The sequence below is a fragment of the Callospermophilus lateralis genome, chromosome 12, assembly GCF_048772815.1.
Source record: "Callospermophilus lateralis isolate mCalLat2 chromosome 12, mCalLat2.hap1, whole genome shotgun sequence".
Taxonomy (NCBI): domain Eukaryota; kingdom Metazoa; phylum Chordata; class Mammalia; order Rodentia; family Sciuridae; genus Callospermophilus; species Callospermophilus lateralis.
The window spans coordinates 47,528,501-47,551,827 of NC_135316.1; the positions used below are offsets into that span (position 1 = coordinate 47,528,501).

General features: G+C 32.4%; 1 protein-coding gene across 4 annotated transcripts in view; it reads right to left on the minus strand.

Moving 5' to 3' along the window:
• Pibf1 (progesterone immunomodulatory binding factor 1) overlaps positions 1–23,327 on the minus strand; it is a 220,968-nt gene that overhangs the window by 70,127 nt on the left and 127,514 nt on the right. For all 4 annotated transcript variants that reach the window (XM_076871971.2, XM_076871969.2, XM_076871972.2 and 1 more), the window contains 2 exons: positions 19,928–20,018; positions 9,969–10,071 (listed from right to left, as the gene is read on the minus strand). In XM_076871971.2, coding sequence (XP_076728086.1) covers positions 9,969–10,071; positions 19,928–20,018 — 194 coding nt within the window. The remainder of the gene's footprint in view (positions 1–9,968; positions 10,072–19,927; positions 20,019–23,327) is intronic.

The window sequence follows — 23,327 nt, forward strand, 5'->3', positions numbered from 1 at the left end:
AAGTCTTAAGAATAGCTAAAGACATAATACATATTACCCAGAGAGGAACAAAGATGAGACTTATAGCAGTGTACAGATATTAGGAGAAATAATACAAATTGCAAGAAAATAAGAAACATCTTTCAAATAGAGAAATCAACCTCAGATTCCTTTTTTTTTTGGGGGGGGGGGGTGGTGGTGTAAGTGTCAAACCCAGAGTCTCTCACATGCTAGGTTAGTGATCTACCATTGACTATATCCCCACCCCCAACCTTAAATTGTTTATAAAAGCATATAACCCAGCAATTCCATTCCTAACAAAACATATAAAATAACTGAAAATAGGTACTCAAGCTCAAAAAATAAATGTTTGCATTAACATGTTCACAGCAGCACTATTCATAATAGTGAAAAGGTTGAAACAACCAAAATGTCTATCAATGAATGAGTAAACAACTTTATAATATATATATGCAATCAAATATTATTTATAGCCATAAAAAGGAATGAAGTAGCTGGACATGGTGGTGCATGCCTGTAATCCCAGCGGCTAGGGAGGCTGAGACAGGAGGATAGCAAGTTCAAAGCCAGCCTCAGCAACAGCTGAGACCCTGTAACTCAGTGAGACCCTGTCTCTAAATAAAATACAAAATAGGACTTGGGATGTGGCTCAGTGGCTGAGTGCCCCTGAGTTCCATTTCCGGTACTGGATACACATTACAATGTGGATGAATCTTGAAAACAGTATGCCTAGTGAAAGAGACGAGACTCAATTGGTCATATATTGTATGATTCCATTTAAACGAAAAATTCAGAATTGGTAAATCCATAGAGATTTGGATTTGGTGGTTGTCAGAGCCTGAGGGCATATGTGAGTGGGGATTAACTGCTATTCATGGGTAGAAGCTTTTATTCTGAGGTGATAAAAGTGTTTTTGAACTAGATGGAGGTGGTGGTTGTACAACATGGTGAATACTAAAATGGTTAGTTTTATACTATGTGAACATCATCTCAGAAAAGAATTTTATTTTTTTGTAATACTGGGGATTGAATCCAAGGGTATTCTACCTCAGCCCTTTTATTTTTTATTATGAGAAAGGTCTTGCTACACTGTTGAGGCTAGCCTTGAACTTGCAATCTTCCTGCCTCAGCCTCCTGAGTAATTGGGATTATGAGCATGCAGCATTACAGAAAATAAATATAAAAACCAAAGATAAGCATAAGACATATAGAAAAAAACCCAGATAAATTGGACTTTATTAAAATTAAAATAATCTGTGCATTAAAGAAAATAATAAGCTGGGCACAGTTGTGCACACCTGTAATCCCAGTGGTTTGGGAGGCTGAGGTAGGAAGATTGTGAGTTCAAAGCCAGCCTCAGCAAAGGCAAGGTGCTAAGCAACTCAGTTAAACTCAGTCTTGAAATAAAATACAAAACAGGGTTGGGGATTTTGCTCAGTGGTTGGGTCCCCTTGAGTCTAATCCCTGATAACCGCTCCCATCCACCCCAAAAAAAGATAATAAGAAAGTGAAAGATAACCAATGGGGTGATTAGAACGATTTGTAAAACACACACATGATAAAGGTCTAGAACCAGAATATATACAACTAACAACAACAAAAACAAAACAATGCAATTAAGAAATGGTCAAAGACCTGAAGAGACACTGTTATGGATTAAATGTCTCCTCCAAAACCCATGTTGAAATTTAACTGTCATTGATACCTCATTAACAGGCAAAGGCTTTAAGAGGTGATTAGGTCATGAAGGTACGTACCACCTTTATGAGTGGATTAAGGCCATCATCACAAGAATGATAATGATTATATCATAGATAGATATAAAAGGGATTAGTTTGGCCCCTTATCCTCTCTGCTTCTCTTGAAAGTTCTCTCACCAGGTGATGCCTTCTGCCACATCATGGTGCAGCAAGAAGACTGTCAACAGACAGAATTTCTTAGCCTCTAGAACCATTAGCAAAACAAACTTCTATAGTTTATAATTTATCCATTCTGTGGTACTCTGTTATAGCAGCAGAAAACAGACTAAGATATTTTTCTAAAGAAGATACACAAATGGTCAAGAAGTACTCAAGTGATGCTGAATATAATGAGCTATTAGAGAATGCATATCAAAATCACAATGAGTTACCATTTTACACTCAATAGGTTGGCTACAATTAAAAAAAAGAAAGAAAGAAAACTAATAAGCATTGGCAAGACTGAAGAAATGTGAAAACCTCAACATGACTGGTGGGAAAATAAAACAATGTACAACATAAATGAATACTGAAAACATTGTTAAGTGAAAGAAGCTACACATGAAAGGCTATATACTACACAATTTCTTTTATATATGAAAGATTCAGAATAATCCATAGAGAAAGACAGCTTATTAGGTGCATGCCAGGGATTGGGGGAGGGGACAATAGAAATGAGGGGAGAAAAATGGGGAATGACAGCTTAATAGGTACAAATAAGGTTTCCTTCTGGGGTGATGAAAATGTTCTTTAACTAGATGGTGGTGATAGATACACAAATTGTAAACATACTAAAAAGCCACTGAATTGTACACTTCAGAATGATTGAAATGGTGAATTTTTACATTATCTAAATTATCTCACAATAAGTAAGAATGAACTCTTAAATGCCTACTTCCAGTTAATTTGGCTTTAGTAACATAGATATGAGAATTGTATTTTTTTTTTTTTTGAGACAGAGAGAGAGAGACAGAGAGAGAATTTTAATATTTATTTTTTAGTTTTCGGCAGACACAACATCTTTGTTTGTATGTGGTGCTGAGGATCAAACCTGGGCCGCACGCATGCCAGGGGAGTGCCCTACCACTTGAGCCACATCCCCAGCCCCGAGAATTGTATTTTAATCTTGACTTTTGTCAAGAAATGTAAAACCAAACCCTCCAATCCCAGAAAAAAACCAACTTTTTGCAATGTACAGAAGCAGAAAGAATTCATCAACAGCACACTTGCTTTTGTGAGAACTGTTGGAGGAAGTGCATCTAACAGAAGGAATATGATCTCAGACTGAAATAAGAATTTACATAAAGGAATAAAATGCCAGATATGGTAATTATTTTTTTAAATATAAAACCTTTCTCATATTAATATTTTGCTTTATAGATAATTAATTATTTAGAATAATTGCCATGTACTATGGATTTTATATAAGCCTAAATTAAATACATGACAATAAAAGCACAAAGATCATGAGGCTGGCTACGTATATGTTGTTATCTAAAACAACCACTGTAATGACAAAACAGTCATAGCCAATAAGAAAAAAAAAAAAAAATGAAGGCCAGGAGCAGTGTGGCATACGCCTGTAATCCCAGCAGCTTGGGAGGCTGAGGTACAAGGATTGTGAGTTCAAAGCCAGCTTCAGCAACAGCAAGGTGCTTAGCAATTCAGTCAGATCCTGTCTCTAAATCAAATACAAAATAGGGCTGAGAATGTGGCTGAGTGGTTGAGTGCCCCTGAGTTCAATCCCTGGTATCAAAAGGAAAAAAAAAATAAAATGAAATGATAAAGAATATTCAATTAATACAAAAGAAGGCAGGGGAGAAAAAGAAAAAGGTAAAGAATAGATGAACTATATGAAAATAAATAAGATGACAGACTTAAATATATCAATAAACATATTAAGTATAAATGTTCTAAAGAAATTCCTATTAAAAGTCATGTTGTTAGACTAGTCACAAGTAGGATAGAAAAACATACACCCTACTACCACTAATCTAAAGATATGAATCATTTACACTGAAAACTTATAGTATTAACAGAAATAAAAGAAGACCTAAGTAAGTATAAAGAGACACTGTGTTCATACTTCAGAATGTTCAATATTAAGATGTCAATTTTTCTCATTTGATCTATAAATTCAATGCAATCACAAAATCACAATCAGGTATTTTTTTTTTGGGGGGGGGTAGAAATCAACAATTATATAACTGATGCAAAAATACAAAGAACATAGAACAGCCAAAAATCTTTGAAAATGAACAGAGTTGTAAAACCAATACTATTTGGATTCAAGATATTATAAAGTTAGTAATCAAGATGGTGTGGTTTTGACATAAAGATAGATGACTAAATAACTGGAAGAAAAACAGAATGTAGAAATAGACTCACACATAAATGCCTGAGGTTCAACAAATGCTAGAATAGTTTGGTTTCAATATACAAATATGTGAATTTCAATTTTACTCTACACAAAAATTAACTGAAAATGAATCACAGGTCTGAAACTACAAAAAACATCTAGAAGAAAACACAGACAAAAACCCTTGTGACCCTGGGTTAGGAAAAGATTTTATATATATATATATATAAAATAAATATATATATATATATATATATATATATTTTTTTTTGGCACCAGGGATTGAATTAGGGACACTCGACTAATGAGCCATATTCCCAGCCTTATTTTATATTTTATTTAGAGACTATGTCTCACTGAGTTGCTTGGCACCTCACTTTTGCTGAGGCTGGCTTTGAACTCGAGATCCTCCTGCCTCAGTCTCCCGAGTCGCTGGGATTATAGGTGTGCACCACTACGCCCAGCAGAAAAGATATTTTATGTACATTACCAAAAACAAAATTCATAAAGTAATGAAGTGATAGACTGAACTTGATAAAAACATCTCTTCAAAAAGGATGTAATCCCAGTGGCTCTGGAGAATGAGGCAGGAGGATTGAGAGTTCAATGCCAGGCTCAGCAATTTAGCAAGGCCCTAAGCAACTCAGTGATACCCTGTCTCTAAATAAAATACAAAAAAGAGCTGGTGATGTGGCTCAGTGCTTAAGTGCCCCTGAGTTCAATCCCCAGTATCAAAAAACATTTTGGTGACATGACCTTTTTTTTGTGTGTGTATCCCTGGCCTCATGCATGCCAGGCAAGCACTTTACCACTGAGCTTTAGCCCAGAAAAAAATTTTTTTTTTTTGGGGGGATGGTTTGCTATCCTCTTGCTTCAGCTTCCTAAATCACTGAAATTACAGACATACACCACCATGCCTAGCCAAAAGAGATACACACATACCACCATGCCTAACCAAAAGAGACACGCACACACACACACACACACACACACACACACACACACACATATTTTTGGTACCAGGGATTGAACCTGGGGGTGCTTAACCACTAAGCCATATGCTGAGCCATTTTTTATTTTGAGACAGGGTCTCACTAAGTTGCTTAGGGCCTTGCTAAGTTGCTGAGGCTGGCTTTGAACTTGTGTTCCATCTGCCTCAGCTTCTCAAGTCACAGGGACTACAGGTGTGTGCCACTACACAGGGACAGCCAAAAGACATTCTGAAGTGATTCAAAGACAAAGCTATAGAATGCAAATTGTGTATCTGATAAAGGACTAGTATCTAAAATATGGTCAAAACTCAATTATAAGAGAGCAACAGAAAAAAGTGGACAAAAAATGTTAACAGATACTTCTCCTGAGAGGTAAATAAAGTGGAAAGAACCTCAAATGAAAAGATGTTCAATATATGGGGCTGGGGTTGTGGCTCAGTGATACAGTGCTCGCCCGGCATGTGTGAGGGACTAGGTTGATCCTCAGTACCATATAAAAATGAATAAATAAAATAAAAATATTGTGTCCATTTATATATAAAAAACTATTTTAAAAAATTAAAAAAAAAGATGCTCAATATCATTAGTCACTGGTCAATGCAATTAAAAAGTACAATGAGGGAGCTGGGGGAATAACTTAGCGGAAGAGCACTTGCCAAGCATGCGCCTAAGCCCTGGATTTGATCGTCAGCCCCAAACCAAGCAAATGCCATCAAAACAAACAAATAAATCAACCAACCTTGAAAAATGAAAAACTCACAACACAACAACATACCACTGTACACCATACTACTAGTGGAAATGTAAAATGGTACTAACATTTTAGAAAAAAACAAAACGAAACAAAACAGAAGAAACAGTCTTGCACTTTCTTCCTTCCTTTCTTCTTTTTTTGGTACTAGGATTGCCTAGCCCTTTTTATTTTTGAGACGAGTTTTGCTAAGTTACCTAGGGCTTTGCTAAGGTGCTGAGGCTGGCTTTGAATTTCCAATCCTCCTGCCTCAGCCTCTTGAGTTTCTGGGATTGCAGGTGTGCATCATTATGTCTAGCTTGGCAGCTCTTTAAGACGATAAATAGACATCAATCATATAATCTGGCTATTCCACTTGTAGTTATTTATCCAAGAAAATGCAAGTATACCTTCATTCAAAGACTTGACCATGAATACTTATGTCATTTATTGGCTATAAATGACCCAAATGTCCAGGAATAAATACAAAACAAATAAACTGGTATATCCACAGAATAGAAGGTTGTTCAGCAATGGAAAGCAATGACCTATGGATGAATCTTATTACCTACAGTGAAAGAAGACAGGTTTAAAAAAAGTCCATGCACACTATATGATTCTTTTTATATAATACTCTAGGAAATAACAAAGTATCTATAGGAAAACTAATAAGCAGTTGCTTGGGAACTAGGATGAAGAAAGTTGCGGAAGAAGGATTCCGAGGGACACTTGGTAGTGGAAATCTATGTATTTCTTATATTCACTTTAATGACAAGTTATATTGTATACTTCAAATATGTGCAGTTTAGTGTATGTCAAATTATACTTCAATCAAGGTGCTAAAAAAGAATGTTTTCTTTTTATTCCCCATTTGAGTATTACTTAGTGTTTTCATTTCTCAGAGAATCCTAATAGCAAATAAATCAGTGGTAATTCTAGCATTAGTTATGGGTTTTATCTTTGTATTAGTCTCAAAAACTCTAAGATGGCTTAAATATTTAACTTTAGCATATAGATCCTGAGAATTTTCCTTCTCTATTTTTTTATTATCTACCATGAAAAATCTATGATAATAAATGACCCGATACCATCATCTTTCAGCTAGTTTATGTAATTACTTTTAATTTAAGCAATATAATATATATATTTTTTTTGCTGAGCCAGGAAAAAGAGTAAAATTCATGGAATATTCCAAATTAAACATTTTTGTTTTCAACATTAAGGGAAACATACATACTTCAGTCAGTATAGTTATCAATTCTCCAAATGTATAATAAAAAAATTTCAAAATTACACAAAAACACAGAAATAAATAATGAACCTATATGTGAAAGTCAGCCAGCTTCAAACATTAGCAACATTTTGTGATTTTAAAAAAAATTTTAGTCTCTTTTTCTCATGGAATATTTTACGGTATCATACCATTCTACATCATTAATATTTAAATATTTAATCCTTTCTTTCAAAAAGTCACAGATTATTTTGAAATTGCTCATACAAACTGGGCATAGTGGTACATGCCTGTAATTCCAGCTACTCTGAGGGTGAGCTGGAGGATGACAAGTTTGAAGTCAGTCTGGACAATTTAGCAAGACCCTGTCTCAAAATTAAAAAAAGGGCTGGTGACTTGGCTCAGTGGTACATTGCCCCTGGGTTCCATTCCTATTCTGGAAAAACAAAAAAAAAAAGAGTTGCTTCATAAAAAGTTAATTGTACTTCATTACAAGAACACTTAATTTCTTGCATTTTTCTCCAGCAATTTATACACAAGTATATGCATGTTTAGAAATTCTCATTTTAATTTACTGTAGTATTTTAATATTTTATTTTGTAAAAGTAGGTTATATATGTAGTATATAATACTTTTTCTAAAATTATTTTTAAAAAATGTTTATTTTTTAGTTTTAGGTGGATACAATGTCTTTATTTTATTTTTATGTGGTGCTGAGAATTGAACCCAGTGCCTCACACATGCTAGGTAAGAATGCTACCACCTGAGCCACATCCCCAGCCCTCTAAAAGTATTTTGATAAGTTATCTATATTAGCAAAACAAGGTTCATTCCTCTGTGTCTTTTTCATTTTTTTCTTTTCTTTTTTTAAGTACTGGGGATTGAACCTCAGGGCACTCTTACTACTGAGCTATATTCACAGTCGTTTTATTTTTAGAGATAAGGTCTCACTAAATTGCCCAGGCTGGCCTTAAACTTGTGATCTTCTTGCCTCAGCCTCTGAGTAGCCAGGATTACATCTATTTCTTTGTTTATTCATTTATTTATCCTTTCCTGCTTCTACCCACTGATGTGCTGTAGTTGGGTTGTAGCATCATATAAAAGATAACTAGTAAATTTTTAGGACTTTTATGAGCTGGTTATTAAATTCAACCATAATTAAAAATTAAGCAGTTTAAATTTATAATAGAATCAATTTTATTAAAAACAAAGGAAACAAGTACTCAAAACTCATCAATTTTTATTTTTTTCCCCCTCATACTGGGGATTGACCACAGGGGTGCTTTACCACTGAGCTATATCAATTCTTTTTACTTTGAGATAGGGCCTTGTTAAGTTACTGGGGCCAGCCTTGAATTTGTGATTTCCTACCTCAGCCTCCATGTTGCTGGGATTACAGTTGTATGCCACCACTCTAGACTACATTTTAAATTATTTTAATATCATCTATGCTTGAGTTTACATATATTTGTTTTAGCTACATGGTGCAAACATTATGCAAAGGGGTGCTGCTGAGAATTTTTGCTCTTATCTGTGTTCAGAAACATTCTGTTGGCATTTTATAGCTAGTTATATACCACAGAGATGAACATATGCTACAAATGACAGTCCTCCCTCACACCTGTCTTGGGGAAGCTGGTTGTTAGCATTTATCAGCACACTACTACATCCACTCTGATCATTAATTCTTTGCCAGGCACTGGAGCAATATGAAATATTTCTATTTTGTTTTTGAAATTTTAGGACACAGATTCTCTTAATGTTATAGTATTAAATGTACTTTAATAGAAGATACTATAAAGATAAATATGAACATGTCCTTAAGAAAACAAAGAATATGCCTGTAATCCCAGCAACTTGTGAGGTGGAGACAGGAGGATCCCAAGTTCAAAGCCAGCCTCAGTAACTCAGTGAAGTCCTAAACAACACAGTGAGACCTTGTCTCAAAATTAAAAATTAAAAAAAAAGAAAAAAAAAAAAAAAGAGCTAGGGCTGGGTGTAGTGGTGCACGCCTGTAATCATAGCAGCTTGGGAGGCTGAGGCAGGAGGATTGGGAGTTTAAAGTCAGCCTCAGCAACTTAAAGAGGCTGGAGGCTGGAGCAACTCAGCAAAACCCTGTCTTTAAACAAAATATAAAAAAGGGCTAGGGATATGGCTCAGTGTATAACGCTCCTAGGTTCAATCCCTAGTACAAAAAAAAAAAAAAAGAATCAAAGACTACATAGTATATATTAGTAGAATTTAATGTTTTTTAAAATCCCCTATAATATAAATAAATAAAGCTCTTAAAAGAGTTTTAAAATATTACCCTAAAAAAACTGGTTTAGTTGAGATCAGAAAATAGGAACACTTGAGGGTGGCAACTTTGGTTTTGTTTTGACTTGAATTTCAAAAGCACAGAAAAAATAATAATTTGATGTTAACTAAAAATAATACATATATTAAAATGATATGTAAATTGTATAAATATTCTTTAACAGAATGCTAAAGCAAATGGCAAACATGAATCTGATTTTAAGTGGAAACAAAGTTAAGTGTGTTCAATAATAGATAAATGATTTTTTTTGAACACAGAAATAAAGAGTAAATCTTAAAAATAGTGGAAAACTTAAAATGTCATCAAAATTTGCTAAACTTGTTTTGCCAGTTGAAATTCTCAGAAATCAAAGCTTTTGTCTGTCTAGTCTGCATTTATACTTAGTCTGGGCACTTTAATCCCCTTTTTGTTCTTAGTTTTGCCATACACCATAAGTTATTTTATAGAGCCTTAATATTCAGTTAGTTTCATAAATTGTGAAATAATTTTGTACTACCAGTTTATTTTCAAATTGCTCAGAAGATTAAACAAAGGAGTTATAAAGAATTAAAATGAACACTGGGTTTCTTTATACATACTTCTTTTGTTTAAGTTATTTACCTCTTGTGAAAGCTGTGTTACTTGGTCCTTTTGATGTCCAAGATCTTTTAAAATCAATGAGTTTTGTTTTTCTAACTGAAGAACTCTTCTTGCCAAGTGGACACTAGGTGAATGAAGTGAGAAAATTAATGCTTGCAACAGTGCAAAAAAAAAAATGCTATCTAAAATATTCAAAATGGGTTTGTGAGCTAGAAAACTGATTATTTTTTTATAATATTTAATTATTAACAGAAAAAATATGGGATCAAATAATAAATCAATGCAAGACCAAGACCCCAACAACTCAGAATTCTGAAAGTAAATCAAAATCCCCATAACTGTGATATATTGATTACTGCAGTAATGGTTTCTAGCTCTTGCTACAAAAGTGAATTACTTTAAGATACTTGCTTGAAAAGACCACAAAATAGCAATTTACAGCTTTTCCCCATTTTTTAAAAATTTCTCAGTTACAAACGGATCAGAAAATTAGTTGAAATATTATGAACAATAATATGCTGGCACTTTGAAAAGCATCAGTGTTTACCTCAGATAACATAATGCATTTTACAATTGAATAGGTTTTCTATTCAAAGTACGGATGGAAGTGATGTATAAAGCTTGGAAAATGTCTATGGTAAAGGTAAGAAATCATCCCTCTGATATCTGCAATATCACAATTTATCATTCCGACTTTCAGTATTTAAAATTACATTAAATATAAAATGTTTTAAGTCCACTATTAAGAAACAATCTTAAGGGAAAAAAAAAGCTTCATTCCTTGTAACTACAGGGAGAAACACACATAATTCTTTAAAGAACTAGTACTAATATTAAGACATGTTAATACTAATTAATTAGTACTAATTAGTACAAATTAATATTACTAATATTAGTAATATTAGTACTAATATTAAGACATTGTTCCCACAGACCTCTCTGTATTTCCATATTTACCACATTTTCATGTTCTATGTTAGTGAATTTATTAATCTATGAATTGTAGAATCCATGGAATACAAGACGTTTTACAATGACAACATATCATTTCTCTAAGTAAAATTATAGGATAAAAACAATTCTATCATATACTTGACATTTCCTCACATCAGACAAAGGAAAACAGACAAACCTCTTCAAACCACACTAAATATCACTCTGCATATCTATTTCTAAAAATGTGTTCCAAATAATAATGATGAATTCTGATAGAAGTTCATACTTTGTTTAGACCTAAGAAGATACTATCTATCTGTTCAACTGGCATATTTTGCCTTAACCATCAGCTGAAGTTAGAGATGGAAGAGACATATAGTTCCCATTTTTGGCTACCATTCTTTTTTTAAAACTGCTTTATTGATGTATAATTTTATTGCTATGCAACTAATATATAATAAAGCTTACCCATTTAAAATGTATAAATCAATAGTTTTAGTATATGTAGAGTTGTGCAACTATCACTATAATCTAATTTTAGAAATTTTCATTACCCTCCAAAGAAACTTTGTACCTATTAACAGTTAATCCCCCTTCTTCCTCACTAAATGCTTCCTGCTCTCAACCCCACCAGCCTTGGGGAGTCACTAAAATGATGTTTCCTTCTTTCTTTCTTTCTTTCTTTCTTTTTTTTTTGTTTTAAAGATTTTTAAAGACATTTATAGTTTAAGGGTATTCTGTTTTTCATTCCCCAAGTAAATGTACCAAACAAGTTCTAATTTGACTATAAACTAAGAAGACCTCTACAAATAAGTCTTAATGCTAATTTTTTATTATATTTACATTTTAAATCTGTTGATTCTAATACATGTTTGCAAGCATCAGTATTTGATATCACTAACTGTTTTTTGTTGGGTTAATTTAAAAACCTTAGAGTTATCTAAATTCAAATTTTCATTGTCTCTATCTTTCTCATCCTTCAAATATGTTAGGTATAAATTCTGTCTTCCACAGAAAATAGCATCCAGGTCTTTTGTATAGTAATTTTTAACAAACATGTTGAAGGCACAGGCCAAATATATGCAACATTCAGTATAGAGTAATGAACCCAATCAAATGCAATTACACAGAAATAGAGTTATGGATAAGATGGAGTTTTATGCAAATAAAAATTTGTCTGTAAAGAAATAAAGGAAATAATGAAATGCAAATGTCACTTGTTGTAAGACATCAAATTTATTAATACAAAATTGTTCATTTGATTTAGATGCTTTTAATCTTGCAATCGCATAATGTTTTTATGAAGATATGGTGATAACACTTACAAATGAAAAATATATCATATAAAATACTGACTTAGGAAATTCTTTGTATGGTAGGTGTAAGCCATATCACCAGGAATACCTCCTTCTAATAAAAATTTCCCTGATTTTGGTTAGGCGACTCTTAAGTGAGGAAAATCAATTCAAAGGAAGAAAGGTATCTTATGATATCTTGAAGTTAGTTATAAACATGCTCTACGTGTTTTTTGTTTGTTTGTTTTTAGTATTCTATAGTACAATTTTAATGAGAAAAAATTTCTAGGAACTGATGCTAACAGGAAAGACTGTGACTATTATTTTAACATTGATGTCATTTACAAACATGGTTATCATGTGGAATGCACTGTGGTACCACTGGTCTCCAAAATAAATGGACTATGTTTTAAAATTTACTTCTAAGTCACTTGTAAGAATAATAGAATATATTTCCTTGTGGATATATCAGAAATGGTATTAAGACCCATTCAGCCTATTAATGTGGCATGTCCCCTGAAGGAATAAAAAGAGAAAAAGGAATAAAAATAGCAAAATCTTTCATTAAAATATTAGGAATTATTATAGTAAGACTACTAAGAATATGATTATCTTAGATTTCATTAAAATATATGTAAGCACAACCAATTTAAATATAACTAATGTTATTTTTTTTCCTGCTAATTTCTTTAAATTTTCTGAGTATGTAAATAAAAAATGATAACATTGTTTTATGGATTTCTAACAGTGTTGCAATACATTTGGAAACCATAAAAAAAAAAAAAGCAGGGAGATGGTAAAAGCAGCTGTATGGTCACAAGGTTTCTATACTTTACACAAAGTAGTACAATATTAACTCTGGACTATGAAAAGCTAAAGATACATAGCGTATGTATGTATGTACCTACATATTTTTGCAGTACCAGGGATCAAACCTGGGAGGTGCTCTACCACTGAATTTTATCTCAAGTCCCTGTTTCTTTTTTCTTTTAAGAGAAGATCTTGCTTAAGTTTCCCAGGCTGGCCTTGAACTTGTGATTCTCCTGCCTCTGCCTCCTGAATTGCTGGGATTATAGGTGTGCGCCACTGTGTCTGGCAGTAACTAATTACTGAGTAAATTAACTTTATAAGACTTTCTTTTTCTTCATACTCTAACCAATACTGGGTATTCATCATCTTAAAAGTTTTGCCAATCTTATGAATAAATAGGATAACCCCATTTTAAATTAATTTTCCTTATATACATTGCAATATTTCTTGATATTCTTTTATGTGTGTTAATATTTTCACCTTCCCATATTTATTGGTCATTTATATTTTTTACTCAATGAATTGATATTTACATTCTTTTCCCATTCTAAATTTTACTTACATGGTTGATTCTAAACTATATCTAAATTAAAACATAAAAGTTCTCTATCACATCATCAGAACCAGTCCACTCTATTTAAAAACATGAAAGTTCTCTATCACATCATGAAAGAAAAGTTAAAACATGAAAGTTCTCTATCACATCACCAGAACCAGTTTTATTTTCCATTAATGTCCACTCTATTTAACCTCCCATAAATGTTTTGTATATTCCTTCTGCTGAAGATCAGTTCTTCCAGTATTTGTGAGCCCAACTTTTCCTGAAAGGCTCCCTTCAAGTTCCATTTCTAACCATGTTAGTCCTCATTCATCTCTATTCCCCTGGCACACAGAATAGACTCTAGCATAGAGTTCGACACAGACTCTAGTACGTGGTATCGCCAACTTACATACATTGGAATATTTCTTGATATTCTTTTATGTGTGTTAATATTTTCTCCAATAACAGAACTCATATAATGACAGGGATCTTATTCATTGAAGTGCCTAACAACAGAGCTGAACAGAGTGGACACTCAATACTCCCTGATTGACTCTCCTGTAGGTGAATTTTGTCCCAATGAATATAGTGCTAGAAACCATATTCCAAGGTTGCAGAACCTTGATATTAAAGTATAACTAATGCTTAGCATCTATGCATTGAATTAGCAATAAACAAAGTATATAAAGTTAATAAGGGAGAATACAAATGACAGACACCAATTGTCCTCTTGTATTCAATCTGTTAAATCTTTAAATGTGTCATACTGCTTTGGTGAGTGATTTGGTATAGGTGGATCCTGTACAGAAATCTGGGATACTAAAAGTGAGAAATGAAATTCAAAGTGAGACAAATGAAGAACTGTTCAACCACAATTAAGTTTATGTCTCTAAAACACAATATACACACAATGAAAACAAGAATAAGTCCTTTTCAAGTTCTATATAAAGAGTAACTAAAATAGAGTCAAGAAAATGACTCTTGCTACAGGTTATTTTTTGATATAGAATGCAATGAACTTCTTAAGAAAGCAATACTTTCAAAAGATTATTTACTGGGACACTAAAGTAGGTATAACAATACTTCTTTGTAATTATATTAAATGCTACTTTTACTTATTCCAAGATTAAGTTGGACATCAACTAGAAATTAACATCACAAGTACATAGTTTCATGTCTAAATATTAAACCAAAATTTTATTGGTTATTGGTAAAATTATTAAGGTAAGGGTTATCTCTAAGTTCCTTCAGCATTTCTTGACTTCCAAATAAATTATTTCTCTGTCAATGTCAGTTAGTACGTCCCATTACTGTATGAAGGTTTGTAAACAGTATCATCCAGCAATGCATATACATAAGAACTAAGAAGAGGAAAACACACTTCCAGTATGCATAAAAACTTGTCAGTTTCTCTGGCTTTCTTTTTTTCCCCTTCATTATGAAGATCAGTATACTTGTTTCAACATAAAGCTCTTTATAAAACGAGGTAGAAACTAACATATAAGATCTATAGTATGCAGTATATCTGATAATGTGAATGGCTTAAAAACTTTGAGAAAAGTCTCTAAACATTTAATCAGCCACAACAAACAGAGAGAGGCACACACTAAGGCCACATTAGTGCCTAAAATAAAGGTATTGTGTCCAACTACAACCAAAAAAAAAAAAAAGAGAAGATATTACTTGATATAACCCATTAGCAGGAAATTTAGTGTGACAACACAATCAAAACATACAACCAGAAAATCTTGTTTGCTATTTTCAAAACAGTCATTAATGAAACAAAAACATTATTTCAGATTTTCAAGTTCAATCAAGAAGAGTCCATTTTATTTTAATTCACTATAATTATATAAGACCTTTTAATTTTTCACAACTGTGTTGCAGAAAGAGTTTAACACAATATATACCTATTATCTGTATCCCTGTGAAACTTTAAAACGTGAGTTATATTATGTAATCATTAAAATATGTTTAAGAAGAATTTTGGGGAGTTTGTTTTTTACTTATTTATTCTTTGTGTGTGTGTGTGTATTCTTTTTTTTTTTGAGACAAGGTCTCCGTAAATTGCCCAGACTGGTTTTGAATTTGTGATTCCACCTTAGTCTCCTGAGTAGCAGGGATTACAGGTGCATACCACAATCCCTGTGAGTTACTTTTTCAAATTTAAAAAAAACAATTATACTACTACTATATAGAAAATCTGCATTGTATCTTAAAAACTGATATTAAAGAATGTGAATCTCAAAATTAGTTTTGTGTCCATGTTTCATATTTAAAAGCCTCATTAAAATTTTTAAAAAATAGGAAGGAGATAGGAAAGGCAGCAGAATACAATAGACACTAGTATGGCAGTATGTATAAACATGGCTGTATAACCAATGTGATCCTGCAATCTGTTCACGTGGGAAAAATAAGAATTCATACCCCATTTGAATCAAATGTATGATATATGATATGTCAAGATCATCGTAATGTTTCGAGCAACCAATAAAATTCAGCAGCTATCATCACAACAATAAAAAAATTAAAAATCATTTTAAATAAATGCTTAAATTGTGTAACCAAGTAAGGTACTTTAAGAAGATATTACTTAGGCTGAGGTTGTGGCTTATCAGTAGAGCGCTCGTCTAGCATGTGCGAGGCTCTGGGTTTGATCCTCAGCACCACATAAAAATAAGTAAATAAAATAAAGGTATTGTGTCTAATTACAACCAAAAAATATTTAAAAAAGAGAAGATATTACTTGATATAACCCATTAACATTTACTGAACTCTATTGTCAGGCACTGTGTGGTGAACTTTGTATCTATTTTCTCATTTTAATCTCATATTATTGTTGGGGTAGCAACAGGAAACTTATGAAATGTTCACTGGCTGTCCAATTTATGGCACTCAACCGGAAGTCTATTCAAAAACAGAAGTCCTAAATTTAAACTTTTGTATAAATATTGAAAATAATCTTTTTTTGAAGAATATTCATTGACAAGGGTGTGATGGCATAGACCTGTAATCTCAGTGACTTGGGAGGATGAGGCAGAAGGATCACCAGACTCTAAGCAATTTAGCAAGACCCTATCTCAAAAAAACAATAAACAAACAAACAAAAATATCTGGGAAAGCACCCCTAAGTTTAATCCCTGGTGCCCCCTACCCCCGCCCCAAAAAGGATATTTATTGACAAAAATATGTTCAGGATAAAATGCTAGAATTAGCTGGGCATGGTTGAGCATATCTGTAATCCTGGTTTCTCAAGAAGGTAAAGAGAAGGATTACAAATTGGAGGCCAGCCTAGGCAATTTAGCAAAGCCCTGTTTCATAAAAGTAAAAAAAAAAAAAAAAAAAATGGGCTATGGACATCAGTAAGTGGTAGTTTGCCCCTGGGTTCAATCCCTAATACCCAAAAAAAAAAAAAAGGTTAAACTACTAAATAATACACACTATCCTAAACATGTAAGAAAGTGTGTATGTGTGTGTGTGTGTGTGTGTGTGTGTGTGTATCTATATATTTTTAATTTCTAAATGGTTATTTTGGATGGTGGAATCACCAACAATTCTCCTAATTTTAAAAACAAACCTATTTAGAACCAGAAACCTCCCTCCTATTAAGTGTTACTCTAAACTACCTAATTCTGTCTAATGAAATGAAATTTTAAAATCAAATTTAGTATGGATGAAAAATATTATATAGTAGTAAGGATGTTGGTTCCATTGAAATTTTGATATATTTTGGTGTAGGCTGACATCTGATGAAAACTTTATTATGTAAGTATTTCAATTACTGTTCTGAGTCATCCTAAATATAATTCACCTTCAATGTTTATTGCTTTAAAGGTGAAGTATGGATCCACTCAAAGGCTATCTTGTTTTAGTCTTTAATAACTTACAGAGAGCACAAAGCCTTCTTTACAGATATCCCTTAAGAAATCAAACTTTGGAAATGCATCAGACTCTAAAGTGGGATCTTTTGTGCCTCTGGTCAACTTTGCGCATACAGTAGGCACTTAATAATGAACACAGGAATGTATAAATTCCCTCTTTAGATATCTTGACTTACTTTCCCTTCCCTCAGTTTAGATGACCTGAGAAACACTTCCTCAAAATAACCCTCTGGCTCACCATGAGAAGAATGCCTGGCACCAGCTGGCAGGACATATTAATAGCACACCCATTAGGCACTTGTTCAAGGCACATAGATAGCTCGGTGATAAAATCTTTAGAAATATTTGGACAGTTAAGATTATTTGGAATATGAATCAGTTGTGGTTCTTTAATTCTTTTAATATTAAGAAATCAACTACTGTTTTTGGAAATTCTTAAAAAAAATAGTAAGCTGTTGCAGCAATAATTGCTTTCAGTTTCAGAGAACTCAGTATTTGGGGCTAAGGAAAGCAAGCTTACAAAAGCAAAATCCTATTTTTCTTGTAACAAAGATTCTTTTGAAGAATTCAGATGTTAAAATAGAGGAGAAAATGTAATTTTTCTATTAAACTTCAGTTTTCAGTATTTCACCTGTGATTTCCTGATGATAGAGAAGTCTCTTACCCATGAAACTATGCTTCTATTCTTCTCTAGGCAACAATGGACTTTAAAGCAGAGTCATATTTAAAATTAAAATATCCTAGTTCATTCATAGTGGCCACTGGAGGGATCAGAAAGGGATAGGACTACTACCAATTTCAAATTATACATAATTTAGAAATACCTGAATCTTCACCAGGAAGAATTAATCATTCTTTTGGTTTGTGTAGAGGGGAGGAAAGGAATGGGGCTGTGGGGATGGGAAAACAGTAGAATGAGACAGACATAATTACCCTATATACATGATTACACTACTGGAGTGACTGTGTACCAAGTACAGCCAGAGGAATGAGAAGTTATGCTCCATCTGTGTATAATATGTCAAAAAGAAAGGAAGGAAGGGAGGGAGAGAGGGAGGGAGGGAGGGAGGGAGGGAGGAAGGAAGGAAAGAAGGAAGGAAGGGAGGACCATCCTAGTTACAAATTATTCACCTAACCCTGAAGTAAATTTTTTAAATATTCAGTTTAACCAGTAAAAAACACAAGTTCTAAGTATCCTTTTGTTATTTCCTCTAAAGTGGTCTATATCCTATACAACTTTAGATAACCACAAAGATATTTCATTCTTTGGGTTATCATTCAAAGTTCCTACAGAAGTATCAGAAGTAAAATGGATTGTTTTTCTTAGTTATTTTGTAATGTCTCTAAATGTTTGAATTAATTTTTATAAAAATAATAGATAACAAAAAGCTTTGAATCCTCAAAGATGAAAAAGATGAAGAAACAAGTACCTTATTAGGTACTCTGCGTTGAACTAGGCAGCGACAGAGAATAAGAAAAAGATGTAGTTGCTGACCTTGAAGAACTTTTCATCTAGCTGGGGAAATTACATGGGAAATGATAGGTAATGAGATAAATGAAATGCTTTCCTAAGGTACAGAGAGAATAGATGTTTACAGGCAGAGAGATATATCTACTCTCATTTTGGGTAGAGAGGCAAATAAGAATGATGAGGCGGGGCCACATTATGGAGGGGCTTTAGAAGTCTCACTGAAACATTCAGATTTGATGTGGCAGCAAAGTGAGCTATGAGATATTTTTGGAAAACAGGATGAATTTAGGGAGAGGAGTTAGCAAAAAATCAGACAGGCCAACTAGAAAATGATTATTAAAGGTATAATTTTCTGTTAGTGGACTTTTAAAAAAATATATTTTTAAATTGTAGATGGACACAATACCTTTATTTCATTTATTTATTTTTATGTGGTGCCAACGATCAAACCCAGTGTCTCACATGTTTGAGGCAAAGGCTCTACCACTGAGCCACAATCCCAATCCCTGTTAGGGTACTTTAAAGCAATGTCTCACCACATAACTAGTAGATATTCTAAAAATTTTCTTGGTCTTCAAGAAGCCTTTTATTGTTTTAATCACAATATATATGCTACTACTATATCACTCACTCTTTCTAAAGTATATGTCAAGGAATGTAGACATGTGAATAAAAAAGGAAACAAAAACCAAAACAAAGCAAAAAGAGAAAAAAAAGGGAAGTATAACTAATTAGTTCTAATCTGAAAATTATTGCATTTGTATTATCTGAAATTAATGTGAAAATAAAATAAAAATGGTATTCTTATCACTGAATTTAATTCTATGAAAATTTTAATGTACACCTCTAGTCTACCAAACATTAAATTCACTTAAATATACATGAAATGCATGATAATTACTGTATTTTGTGAGCAATTTAATATTTATGAATACTAAGAACAAAGTAACTTTACTTTGTCATTCAAGTGAGCACATTATCAAAATGTACAATGTAATTACATTTAGCTTGAGTAGATAAGTAAGATAAATATATATTGATTTTACCTTTGCTTTAGTCGTCTTTTGGCTGTTGTGGGAACATTAGCACCATAGCCATAGGAAAAAAGAATCCTCTCAGCCTCATCTTCATTTTCAACTGGAAAACATTGAAGTGTGTGATGTGAAAGAATCCCCCCCCCCCCATAAAAAGCATGGCAGAAGTGAAGATAAAAGAGTTAATAATGAATTAGGGAGCACAACAACATTAAAAAGGACTAATGTGCAATCTCAAAATAGCCCATTTGCAAGTAGAAGGATATTTCTAAACGTATACCCTTGTTTGAATTTGTTTGATTTACTTTTTAGAAAGTATTAAGGGATTACCTCATATGACATGTTAAGTTTTCTTGTTATAATGCACAACGCAGATGCATTATTCTGAAGGATTTAAAGGCTTTTTATGTGAAATATATGCTATAAAATGACAAATAATGATAATATTAATTCATTAATTCTCTTCTTGGTAAAAAATGATTAATTAGGAAATATATTCATTATTTTCTCAAAATAACAACTTAATTTCTACTTACAATAGCAAAATTATACACTCAAGTAGGCTACTTGGAATAAAATGTGAAGTTCTAAGCATATACTGATAGACTAAAATTAGTAACTCAAAAAGTTCAGAGAAAATAATTTATTTCTAAATTCTGCCACTGTCACACCACATCCTAATTTTTTTTTCAACTAACAGGTTAATATCTTGTGGGAAAAAAATTCAATTCAATAAATTTTGCTACAAGTTAGGATTAAAAAAATTTCACTGATGATTACAAAAACTGAATTAAGGCAAAGATTATAAAAAACATTTATAACTATCTATCAACAGCAATCATTTTACTGTTTAAAAGGAGAACTCTAAATTCAGGAGTATTTCCAATTTAAAATAAAGCCAAGTACCATATCATAAATGAAGCTTGACTATTTGCACCATCACAATATGTTGTGCACATAATTGCTGACTGGTCTTTCTGTAGTACTGTAAAGATTTTAGAAATATTAATAACTGTTTTCCTTTAATTTTGTTCTTTCATGGTAAATCAGGACCAGCTTTCAGAGATAGAATTATTAAGTTAATTATTAGTTGAGAAGGATACATAGAAGAGATGATAAATGTCATTGCTAATATTGTTACCAGTTATCAGATATCTTCTAGATCCAAGATGATCTCCAGTTCAACTCTACCAGAACTAGACTAGAATTGAGATACATATCTGACTCTTATCTCTCTTAAATGGCTGCAAATTTATCTATTGAAGGGCACCAAGGTTGATTCCATTGCTTAGCTATTGTGAGTTGAGCTGCTATGAACATTGATGTGGCTGCATCACTGTAGTATGCTGATTTTACCTCCTTTGGGTATATACTGAGGAGTAGGATAACTGAGTCAAATGGTGGTTCTATTCCTAGTTTTTTGAGGAATCTCCATACTGCTTTCCAGAATGGCTGCATCAATTTGCAATCCCACCTGCAATATATGAGTGTACTCTTTCCCCCACATCCTTGCCAACACTAATTATTACTTGTATTAGACAGGAATAAGTAAGACAGTGGAAAGAATCTGACATAATTTCCTACATACATATATGAATACACCACAATGAATCTCAACATTGTGTACATCTACAAGACTGGGATCCTAATTAGATTAAGATATACTCCATGCTTGTACAAATATGTCAAAATAGACTTTACTGTCATATATAACTAAAAAGAACAAATAAAAAAGAAACAATCTCATTGTCAGCTGAAATTAGCTGATTTAGACGGTAAACCTTTGAAAATGGTACACATTTTAGTACTAAGAAAGAAAATGCTTGCATACTTAATTAATTTATTTATTAGTATTGAAGATTCTTTACCTCTGAGCTACATCCCCAGTTATTTTTATTTTTATTTTAAGACAGGGTCTTGTTAAATTTCTCAGGCTGGCCTCAAACTTGTGATCTTCTAGTCTCAGCTTTTTGAGTTGTGAAGACTACAGCTGTGTGTGATCATGCCTAGCCAAAACATTTTAAATTTTGTTTAACCAACAACTATTCACTAGAATATTAGAATATTCTAGTTTCTATTATAAACTGATAGAGAAGAACCTAGTTATTGTCCTTCCAGTACAAGTAAATGTTTTATTCTAAGATGAATTTTAAGATATTTTAGACAACACATAGCAAATTTCTAAAGATTTTAAGAAACATTTAGACATTGGAAAAATCGAAAGAATTGTAGTATATACCCATAACATGCACACTCTAAATTATACATTTGTTTATCATATATTCATCCATCCTTGTATCTACCCATAAATCTACTGAATTTTTTGAAATATATTTCAAAGGAAATTGCAGGTATCTGCACACTTCATCCCTCAACAGTTCAACATGCAACTCATCAGTAATGGTTCAATATTTAGTCTTTAAAATAAAATTATATATGGTAAAAGGTACGAATCTTAATTAAGTCTACTATTCAATGAGTTCAATGGATTTTGAAATGTAAAAAAGTTTTGAAATATATATACATGGGTAATACAAATCTTATCAAAGTACAGGTATAAAGACATGAATTGGTATGAATATACTGTGTATACAACCAGAGATATGAAAATTGTGCTCTATATATGTAATAAGAATTGTAATGCATTCCACTGTCATATATTTTATATATATATATATATATATATAAAGATATTCACAACATTAGAAAAGCTGGAATGTTTCCTCATGTCTATTTTCCCAATTAATTCTTGGTGGCAAACCATTCCTAGAGATACCACTATTTTAAATTTTTCACCACAGATTTTACCACTTCTAAAACTTTCTATAAATTGACTCAGATAGTATAAAATTTCTGGGAAAGCTTTGGTAGACTAAGTATAAAAATTTTCAGGTTCTGCCATATTGTTGAATGAATCAGCTGTTGATTTCTTTTCATAGAGTAGTTCTATTGTATAAATACATGATGGTTTATTTAAACATTTTTCTGTGATAAACACTTGGACTGTTGCAAGTTTTTATTATGAATAAAGCTCCTACGAATATTCTACTAGAAATATTTTTTTTTGCATATAGGCTTTCTTTACTTTTGGGTAAAGAATTAGGATGGAATTGCTGGTCACTATAGAGATTGGTTATTTCTATAAAACCAGTCAATTGCTCTAAATTCTCACCAATATTTTGTGTAGATAATCTTTCTAATTTTAGCCATTCTGGTGAGTTTGTAATACTATCTCATCAGGCTTTTAATTTAAATTTATCTCATGAATAATATTGTTGAATATCTTATGGTGCTTACTGGCTAGTATTTGTTCAAATTTTTTGCCCATGTTTTAAATTGGGCTTTTTTTTTTTTTAAATCATTGATTTGCCTGAGTTCTTTTTATATTCCAGTATATTACTTTCCTATTGCT